Source organism: Cibotium barometz, chromosome 35, assembly GCF_041138505.1.
Source record: "Cibotium barometz isolate CiBa-2024 chromosome 35, ASM4113850v1, whole genome shotgun sequence".
In the NCBI taxonomy this organism is placed as follows: Eukaryota; Viridiplantae; Streptophyta; class Polypodiopsida; order Cyatheales; family Cibotiaceae; genus Cibotium; species Cibotium barometz.
In genome coordinates, this window is record NC_141080.1 from 6,791,137 (window position 1) to 6,802,113 (window position 10,977).

The window sequence follows — 10,977 nt, forward strand, 5'->3', positions numbered from 1 at the left end:
CCTTGTTGTTGCCACAAGGTTCCTTTTTTTGTGTTAGATAACATGTCAAATTATGTGCCCTTTACAAGACACACAGCTGAGGGCCCGTGTGAGAGCTTGCTTATGCTGGTTTAGTAATCCTGCAGGTGGAGGCTACACAAGGTTTTCATGCCATTCTTGTAACCATTGGCCATTACAGTTCTTTAGAAAAGCAGTACACACGTGTGCGACTCAAGCCACTGCGTCGAGTGTGGGAAGAGTATGATTCAGGGAAAGGTGGCCTAGCATTAAGCAAGCATTCCATTGATGAAAAGCCAGGGGAGAGCCGGGCTTCCACTTTGACTCTCACCAGTGATGATTCTCGAACCTCTTTTGTTGATTGGCTCCCTCAGTTTTATGATGAAGTTCTCCTCGCTCTAGAGCAAGAATGGAAATGGTAAGTTAACATTGTTTTATGTATCGATTGCAAGTTTTGTTTCATTTGTGAGGTCTTTTTGATAGATTTTATGTTGGAGAATTCCTTCTATATCAATCATGCTACATTGACAAGCTTATTTTAGCCAAACAAATGAGTCAAGCATATATATTTTCTCCATGGATGGCTCCAGACTCCTCCAGTCTTTATCCCGTTTTTGTATTTGAATTCTTATGCAGTTGCCAAAACTTAACGTGACTATGTCCCAATCCATTTTTGCCTAGGAGGAGCCATTGCCAATAAATGTTAATACGTTTGGATCCCAACTTGCCAGCCAACCCTTTCCAAAACCCTTGACAAGAAGGTTGGAAAGCATTGGTTAGCAAGTTGGGAAAGACCACTTTGGTTGGAATGCCACATCACATAAAGCATGGCCTTAGGAAAATAATGCTCTACCCTAGTTGTTAACGAAGACATAGTGAGTGCTGTCATGAAGCGGAGTAATCCCATTGTCATTGTGTTGCACCTTGAAACAACTTTCCTTGCACTGTAACCTTGCTCATCCATCTACTTGATCTTGTTCATGCTTGTGTGCATGTATGTGGAATGCAATGAACTTGTGACATGGCAAGATGACTTGGCTTTGGGATCCATTTTCGTTTTCAATGTTAATATTTTGCCATTTTCAAAACATTTTGGAGCTTGAGGTTTTTCGTTTCTCTGGGACATTTTCACAACTATGAATTCATATCTATGTTTTCAGGTGTTCGATTGCTTTTCCTGAAAGGTACAAGTCATTGGTGCCGAAGCTGCTGGTTGAGACCATGTCATCAATATCAACGTCATTTGCCATGCGCATAGAGTCTTCTTCTCTTGAAGTCGTGTCTGGAGCAGGTCTCTGGCTGTACACACTTTCAATGCAAAATCGTTCTTTGCATGTTGTCTTTTTCTTTCTCACGATCTTGGATCCTAGTGTCACAATGCAATTTGTCGAAACCAGCCTCACTTTTCAAAGCTTTTACAGGTGTGCGACTGCCTAGTGATAGTCAAAAAGCTGAAAAGCTCCAGCACACCCAATTAGGGCTTCTAATCACACTTCACAACATGACTGGTACATTTTCCAGAAATGTCCAACACCTCTTTAGTCTTGCTGAAGTAGAAGATTTGGTCAACGCTCTGAGGGCTATATATTCACCTTATGAAGGATACAAAGAGAGGTATGCCATTAAGTTAAGGTTTCAGTATAATTGTGAAGCAGCACGTGTAGGAAGAGTTGTCAGTGTTAGTCTGTCTGCTTGGAAGTTAATAACAAAAGTGTTTCTCTGTTCGAGTCCAGGGACAGCTCTGGCCGCTCCTGACCCCGGCTTGAAAAACAGAAAACAAAATCCATCTGCTTGCAAGTTAATCTGTCAGCTTGCATGTCAACGTGTCAGTCTGTCTTCTTGCATGTTTTTAGGTTCTCAATGTTCAAGAGATTGAAGGGGAGAGGGAGGGTAGTAATCTGACTGTACTGTGAGTAATTTCTGACACTTTGACTGAAAAGCTGTCATTCCTCTGATTCCACTCCAAGTCTGGTTAGAGAACTGTGCATCTGTTCCACTTTGTCCCCATGCATGCAATCCCTTTCCTTTACACAATTATGGTCTCCTCCTGAGAATGATCATGCCTGATGCTCCACCTTTGGAACTGATCTGAGAGCCAATGGTACACTCCTTTGAGCACATAACTCCCAGGGAATTCTTTCCTCTGGCTTTGCTTGCTGCCGACAAATGCTACCTTAGCTGCATTCTTCCATGGATTTATGCACCTTTCTCGGGATAGCTGAGTGCTTAGATGGCTGAGCTTGAATGCTCTGATACTGCACCATCGGAGGGGAAAATCAAGGGGCTTTTTCAATATGAAGCTTTGGCAAGCTATAGCAGGTCCCCAATGGTATGATTAAACCACCAACGGTCCAAAATCACCTCAATGATCAGCATTAATCACTTGATTAGCAGAGGTAATTAACTGTTCGTAGTGCAAATCAAGGGGCTTTTTCAATATGAAGCTTTGGCAAGCTATAGCAGGTCCCCAATGGTATGATTAAACCACCAACGTTCCAAAATCACCTCAATGATCAGCATTAATCACTTGATTAGCAGAGGTAATTAACTGTTCGTAGTGCAAAGTTGAAAGCATTTCTCAAATTTTCTTCACAAAAGCTTCAAGAGGCACTTTTAGCAATAGGTTAACATGAGTCTCAAACCATTAATCACAAGATTAATCTTAAAATTGTCGCCTTAATCACCTTTATGCCAAAGTGACTGTCAGAGAAGTGCCCAGGGCTGTGGCGGCTCCTACATGCATTTTTTTGAAAATCTGATGCTGCAGTCATGTTTGCCGCCCTTGAAAATCCCTGGGTGTGTGATGAATTAGTTTGAAACGTCACGATTAGGTCGCCACTGTATTTCTCCCCCAAAATGCAAGCTTAGTAGCGAAATTGGCAGCGTGGCGTGTTAATTCGTTCAATTGATGGGGCTGCGGGCTGTGCCTGGAGCTAAGAAGAGGCCCCAAAGCTTGGCTTGAGCTTTGGTTGCTCCTATGAGAAGCAATCAAAGCTCCCCTGACTGTGGGTAGAAGAGGAGATGACCTAGATGTGAAGAAATGATAGAAAAAGGATTAACCACTTATCATAATTCGTGAGAATGATAAGCTGAACCTAATCAAGCTAAAAGAGAGTAGATCTGGGCTCTGATACCATGTTGGCAAATCATAGGTGATCAATCATGGAGCTATGGAGGATGAAATATCTCCATGATTGTGGAGTGTGAAGAAGAGAGAAGAGGAAGCTTGAGCACACAAAGGAGAGCATATTGGACACAACACAAGATGATTGTATTATGATTGAGATGAATAAACCACCAAGTACAATACTCTTTTATAGGCACCAAACCCTATCTTTTAACTCTAACTAAGAGGTAGTTACACACCAAGTGGGCTATAGACCAAATAACCAGATGCCCATATCCCCAATGTCACATGATATTTTGGTGTATTATTTCAACATCCCTAAAATTATTGGCAACCATGAAATTTCGCACAAATTCTGTGCCTTGGACGACTAACTTAGCACTACAGTTGTGGTTCTACGGTACAATACGTATGGTATGGTACCGTACAATATCGTATGCTCTTCCCTCCCCAACAAATTTTTTGATCTTTTAAAAATGACCGTTTATGGTTGTTTTTTGACTGTTATGGGGCTTGCTTGCTCTTGGTGTCGTTTTAGGCTCAGCAACCAAGGATCTGTGGATGTTGACTTTTGGATCTGTTCTCTCTATTCTTGTGATCATTGTTTCGTATTTGGAGGGTTGAGGTGAGGCACCTTCCTTAGTTAGGGCAACAAAGGATATGTTCTCTCTATCCTTGTCATTGCTCCATATTTGGAGGGTTGAGGTGAAGCACCTTCCTTAGTTAGGGCAACAAGAAGCAAAGGCTTGTCCTCAACTACCTGTGTCTTCGCAAACCTTCTTCCAACAGTTGGGCCTTTGTATTCACATATCTATCCTTGTGATCATTGCTCCGTATTTGGAGGGTTGAGGTGAGGCACCTTCCTTAGTTAGGGCAGTAAGAAGCAAAGACTTCTCTCCCTTTCTTTGTCTTCGCAGACTGTCTTTCAACAGTTGGGCCTTGGCCCTTGGCCTTGGGTTGGTGCCTTGGACTCTTGGGCCTCCCTTTAAAAAGCTCTCCTCAAACCTTCTCTCCATCACAAGTTTCAAGTTCTGAAGCCCAAGCTCTCAGCTCTCCTCTCTTGGGCCTTGGTACTTGCAACCTCCTTAGCGATGGCGACTTCGGCGAGGGCTTAGAGGTGCCCTCTTCTTTTACAAATGGTCTCAGTGAGAGCTCCGATAGTGATGCCTTCTCCATCTAGGTCCTAGGATTTAGGTTCTAGCCTCTGCCTTCTTATCCATTTTTTTGTCCTCACTTTTTTGTACTTGCACCTAGCGCGCATTGCAGCAATCTTACGGTTTAGCCACCCTTAGTACTATACTTTGTACTTTTGTTTGTAACTTGTTTTTAATAGAGTTTTGACTTGTAACAACCTCTGAGCCCTCTATCCTTGCAAATTGATTCCCGTATGGTATTATACGACCGTATGCCAATAACTATGCTTAGCACTATGACCCTCAAACTTGGTGCTCGTGATCATTCTTATTCTAAATCCCTCAACTTGTTTGTCTACTGAAGTTAGTGGGAAGCGGGCCCGTCGAGTTGCTTGTTCTGTGATCACATCCTCTGCACTTGCTATACTGTCAAACAAGACAACTACACTTTGGCCATCTATATAGCCAAAGGTCTTGAGCGATTCATTGTGCTTATACTACTAGTCATGGGTGCCTCTCGACTGATAGGCATCTTGGGTGATTTGTGTGGGAGCTTGGCTCACCACGTTGACGCGGTCGAGGCTGGTGGTGTGGTCAGGACATGGGGTTTCTTAGGGCACGCCCTAAAAGTATGCCCTATTGTATTCAACTGTAAAGCCATGTGAGTGACCAGTTGTGTGTCCTAACGCAGTCCGCGGCACACATCCTTGAGCAGCTCAAGATAATGAGGCAGTAGAAACTGCTTCTTGAGATTGGTGATAAACTGGCCCCATTCATAGGCAGCAACCCCAAATTGGGAATTGACGTGGGCCCAATGAGTCCACCAAGATATTGCTTCCCCTTCTAAGTTACAAGTTTCCGAAGGCCTTGAGTGGTCTTCAGCAGGTTTCCAGGACTTGGCATCCCACGGTTGATCCTTGTGAGTAGTATGATGCCTCCTTGACTCGGAAGCAGAATGGTTCATTGATTTGGTTGATGTATACCAGATTGGACGGGAGCTTCCTGATGAGGCTGTTGAGCTCATGTTTGCAAAGGACTCTTTGGGAGGCAGGATTGCGTATCTTGTAGTTTCTGTAGCATGGGAAGGATCTTGGACTCTTTTACACAGGAGGGGGATTGATGGATGGAGTCAGACTCCACGGATGGAGTGAGTCAGATTGGGGAGGAGAGCCAGACACAAGGACATTGACATCAGGCTACAGTTTTTCCCTTGGCTCAGGAGCAATTTTAAGACAAGATCTGAAAACACGAGCAAGTGCACTGCAGAAAAACACAGCAATAGAGAGGAAGAGAGAGAGGCGTGTAACTCTACTATATACACAAGAAAATCCCGAATACCGAATACATACTGTGTGGGGGCAAGGGGCCATTTTATATGGCCCCTATGATCCAGTCGGCCAGTAGAAAACCAGCCGACAACCCTCTGTAGGTCACCCGACTGCTGCAACATCAGTCGGCCAGCTATAGAGAGGGGCGGGGAGCAGCAGAAGCAGTCGGCCACCACACCTGGATCAGCCAAGAGCCACAGGACAGCCTCCCACACCAGAATAAAATGGGGAAAAATATGGAGAGGGGAAAAATGAGAAAACACCTAAATCGGGCGGGCACACCCACAACAGAGGCCCTAGTGCAAATATACAGACAAGAGATGAGTGCTAACAGATTATACTCTGATAAATACTTTCAGCCCTTGGTTCTTGACGATGAATGGCACACTGTAGACTCTAGAGAAGTTAAGAGCGCAGAGAGAGAGAGAGAGAGAGAGAGAGAGAGAGAGAGAGAGAGAGAAGATGAATACACAATATTGGGTCCCAAATACCCTTTGAAGGGCCCCTACCACGTATGGTGTATTTGCATTATTGAATGAGTAGAATAACAAACTTCTGGCTGTAAATAGTCTGGACTGAACTGACTTTGGACAGATTCCCTTGGCTGAGACCTTTCAGGCTGAAACAGTCCCTTGATCTACGCCTTTCCACCTTGCTTTGGCCCTTCACTTGGCTTGTCTACAGCCCTGAACTTTCAGCACTCGCAGAAAATAGCAGCTGTCAGCCTGTTTTCATCAACCCACTAAGCAATAAATGCTGAGCGCTTATAGCATGTGAGCCTTTTATGCTGGCCGATTGGGCTTCATGGGATCCAACAAGGCTGTCCCAAATGCCTTAAGGGGTGGCCTAAGCCCTAGGGGCATAGTCACAAGGGACGGGGGATAGGGATGGGAACGGGACGGGGGACGGCCGTATGTAGGGAACGGGGACGGGGGTAAGAATGGCACTTAAAAATCACTTTGTCGGTGCCACTCACTCGCCTACACGGGCAAAGCTTGCATGCCCATGGCCGTGCACCACCTCCATGAAAGTTGACGGAGAACTTGAGTGTGAGGGTGGGTGGGTGGGTGTGTGTGTGTGTGTGTGTGAGAAGCTTGAGAGTGTGTGTGTGTGAGGGAGAGAGTGTGTGAGTCTTGAGAGGCTAGAGCTTGCTTGTGCGAGAACTTGAAACTTGAGACCTTGGCCCTTGAGGCTTGCTGCTTGAGGGAGAGAGAGATTGTGTGTGTGTGTGTGTGAAGCTTAAGCTTGAAGTGTGAGAGGGAGTGTGTGTGTGTGTGTCTTCTTATAGGGAGGGAGGCAAGAGAGAGGCAAGGCCCAAAGCCTCAAAGGCTCAAAGCCTATGGGCCAAGGCTAAAGGCCCACGAAAAGCCCTCCCCAAATGGCTAGAAAAAATGTGACCGTTGCCTAAAATATTAACTTGGGGCGTTCCCATGCAGCCATTCCTCATAGCCGTCCCCTTCTGGATCCGTCCCCAGAACACCGTCCCTTGTGAGGGACGCCCAACTGGGGACGTCCGTCCATCCCCGTCCCAAAGTGTTCCCGGGACGGCGTCCCTCCGTTTCAAGGCTCCGTTCCTCCGTCCCCTGTGACTATGCCTAGGGGTCTCTTGGACAGCCTTTCCTTGAGATAGGCCCCTACAGGGTCCATCTCTAGACCTATCCTTGGTGTCCGTGAATCCGGCCGAAAGCCTAATAAATGCCCGTACACCTCTACATCATTCTAGAGGGTGACATACGTGCGGGTCACTGCGGGATATGCACTTACCTTCATGTGTGTGACACATGGTCACCATGAAACTCGTTTCATTGGCTTTGAAACTCGTTTCACGTTTCAATGTTGAAACGTTTCATGTGCACATTGAAACCATATCGTTTCATTTGGGAAAAAAGGTTGTGATTTTGTGTGCTTTTTAGCTTTTATAATTCTTTCTCTTTCCTTCTTTCATCCTATTTGTTCTTTTCTCTTCTCTTTTGTATGTCTTCTTTGTTTACTGATGATAAATATGCTAATATCATCTTATAACTATTGGCTAGTACCTTCACATTTTATGTATATGATCGTTTCGGTCCAACGTTTCATTGTCCACCTACCTGGTGTTGAAACGTTTTGTTCCAAAATAAATCGTTTCAACATCGTTTCGTTTCGATAGTGAAACGTTTCGCGGTGACCTTGGTGTGACATGCATATACTTGACCATGACCCTCTTCAGTGGATCCTTGGCTGATTGTCCCGGACAGGGGCTCACAAAGGGCCAGTTACCACTCTAAGACTTGCACCTACTGTACAGATATGGCCACCTGGCATCCAAGTGCGGGATGCACATCACACACACACACACACACACACACACACACACACACACACGTGTATACATATATATGTGTGTGTGTGTGTCTCTACATATATACATGTATATATATCTACACACACACACACACACACACACACACACACACAATTTTCTTGATATCCTTTTAACTATCTTTAAAATTGTCTGGCAGGTATGGAGATCTTGAGCTTGCCCTGCTGACTGATCAAGTCATGTCATTGGACTTCCGTGGAGCTGTTTCTCGCAGTGTAGGTGCTCGTGGGGTAGAAGTGAGTGAAACTGTTGGACGCATGGAGGCTTCGATTCCGTCAGTGGCTTTGTCCCTGGAATCAGCTGTGGAGCGCTGCATAACTTTCACTGGAGGATCTGAAGCAGAAGCGCTCCTTCAGACACTAGATGAAGTGATGAGGCTCTATTTAGGGAAGCTCCAGGATATGTTGAAATCGTTACGCGTTTCTTGCGGTGTTGATCGTGCTACACAGGACTCCAACAGTTTGAGCAGTAAGAGGGAAACTGGTACGGAGGGATCGAATGCCAAGAAGGAGCTTACTGTGCTTGAGATGGTTTCAGATGAAGAAGAATGGGCCATAGTACAGGGTATTCTTCAAATACTTTCTGTTGCTGAAAGCCTGAACAGCCGCACAGCGGTTTTTGAAGCTACATTGCGTGCGACTCTGAATAGGTTGGGTAATCGTTTGGGCCTCTCCAAGCTGCTTTCTATTATTGGCCAAGCCACTGCTTTTAGTAGTAAGAGTCTGGGTATTGGTGAATTAATTATTGGAGTAGCTGGAGGGCCTTCATCATTTGACATGGCAGTCTTGCGGCTAGTTGACAAACGTGACAAGGCACGGAGGCTAAGCAATCTCCTGGAACAGGTTGGTTTTTTTTTGGTGGTGGTTTCGTTTTCTGTAATAAGTGTTCTTTTATTCTGTAGGCTTTTTTGATGATGGATCTTCTTATTAATGTGTCTGTTTGGACCACAAAGAGTTACTTCTTATGAAACAAATGCACTTTGTGTATATGAGCAGGCAAAGGATACTGGCTTCCATGCTCTTGCTCACACATCGGCTAGAGTGGCATCTTTTATTGAGGCAGTGAATGATTTGATTTATGATGTCCTCATTGCAAAGGTTCGTGCAAGATTGGTTAATATGGCTCTCATGCATGTTTGGGGTGCTGAGGAAGAAGAGAATGCCTTCGATCTACCGAGTTTTAGTGCTTATGCATCGCCACATGTCACTAGTATTGGAGAGTATCTTCTTACTTTGCCACAGCAGCTCGAGCCTGTGATGATGGGTGCAGGTGGAAGTGGGTTAGCTGCCGATGCAGGCGATGAAAATACTGATGAGGCTCAGTTCTTCGCGACAGAATGGATGTTCAAGGTCTGCAATGAATATCTTCATAAGCAAAACAAAAGCATGCTGCATTATTCTGCAAACTTTTCTATGGGGCCTGGGAATAATTTTGTACTTAAGGAGATTTGATGAAACGCCTAACAGCCTGAGTACTTTGCATGCTTGTCAACCTTTATTTCGTTGCTGGATGTGTGAAAACAAACCTCCTTGGTTCTGCGAAGGTTACGGAGTCCTCTAGTTACTGAAGGTTTATTGAACATCAAGTGCCTTTGAAGCCTCTTTGGTGTTGATTAGATCTAGGATAGTGTCTTGTGCTTACAGGAGACTAGTAACTAGGATCTGGGCCTTGTGATCACATGCTCCGCTTGTATGACACACTAAATTTAAACTGGTAAGGGAAGTGCTCCAAACCTCAGCTCAAAATTCCACATGTTGTATAGACTCGATCTGTCAGTCTAATTTAGAGCCCTTGCAGCTTGAATAACTTCTCTTGTTGCAGAGACAGAAGCTCCGTACCAAGCTAGCTTGGTACTGTTGTGTGGGCCCTTTGAAAGTCATAACCCCCAAGTGAAACCAGGCTGTGTTCTAGATCTCTTTCTCTGCCTCTCTGCCTCTCTGCCTTTGTATTTATCTGTCTCTAACACTGATGCATAGATTTGGCCATGGTGTAAAAGATAATGATGATCATGTAATGTCTTAGATCCAGACATCCCTGGCAGTTTGTTTGGGTAGGAATGACAGCATTGGTGGTCTAGCCATTATCAACTGCTTCAGTACTACGTTAATTATGTTCTTTGTTGACCCATGTTGTTTCCACAGGTGGCTGAAGGTGCAACGTCCTTGTATATTGATCAACTAAGGGGGATCCAGTTTCTGAGCGATCAAGGAGCCCAACAGCTAACTGCTGATATTGATTATCTTTGTAAGGTTTTGTCTGCTCTATCAATGCAGGTGCCACCCGTGTTGACTACATTCCAAGCATGTCTCTCAGTCTCCAAAGAGAAACTATCAGAGATGATTAAGTCAGACTCGGGCAAACATTTGGACATGGCTACTGCTAGGTTGATTTGTAAAATGCGAAAAGTTTCCTTTGATTAGTTCCTTTTTCATGCAAGGCTATCTTATTTCCATTTTGTGATGATCTATCAGTCAGGGAATGACTCCTATTATTAACGTTTGGGACCACATGAAGTGAATGAGATGATGGGTGTGCCGGGAAATCACCCTTGGTTCCCTGCTTGAGCTTTTAGCAGAGGGAAGCTTTGAGGGGAGGGTCAGGATAATCAAGATGAGCTTACTTTTCTTTCATAAACATGGTTTGGCATTGAAGGCTCTTTGATGTTATGTGTTTGTCATTGACCATGGCACTAGTTATGTGTATGCTAGTTGACTCTGTCTTTTTTGTGTTTTGAAGTTGTTTTGCAACTTTTCTCCAAAGTCGATAAACCTTAAATAAAGGGAAGTCACTTTCCCGCGGACACTTTCATTTCATTCTCACTCCGTTGTGTGGAGGGCAGTTGATTATGTTTTTTTTTTTTTTTTTTTGGGGGGGGTTTTTGTGTTGGGTATTGGAAGTTGGAACTTTACAGTAAGTTGATCAACCTAAACATAACGAAGGTTCAGTTTCTTTCGGGCTTTGTTTCAAACATAAACACTGATGACATGAGTAGGGATGTCATAGCTTATTGTCCATGCTATGCACTTTTTA

General features: G+C 44.5%; 1 protein-coding gene across 3 annotated transcripts in view; it reads left to right on the forward strand.

Moving 5' to 3' along the window:
• EYE (conserved oligomeric Golgi complex component-related / COG complex component-like protein) overlaps nt 1-10,611 on the forward strand; it is a 52,295-nt gene extending 41,684 nt beyond the window's left edge. For all 3 annotated transcript variants that reach the window (XM_086775344.1, XM_086775345.1, XM_086775347.1), the window contains exons 5-10: nt 126-415; nt 1,158-1,288; nt 1,419-1,611; nt 8,087-8,789; nt 8,943-9,296; nt 10,089-10,611. In XM_086775344.1, coding sequence (XP_086631470.1) covers nt 126-415; nt 1,158-1,288; nt 1,419-1,611; nt 8,087-8,789; nt 8,943-9,296; nt 10,089-10,367 — 1,950 coding nt within the window. In that variant the 3' untranslated portion in view covers nt 10,368-10,611. The remainder of the gene's footprint in view (nt 1-125; nt 416-1,157; nt 1,289-1,418; nt 1,612-8,086; nt 8,790-8,942; nt 9,297-10,088) is intronic.
• Nucleotides 10,612-10,977: the final 366 nt, after the last annotated feature.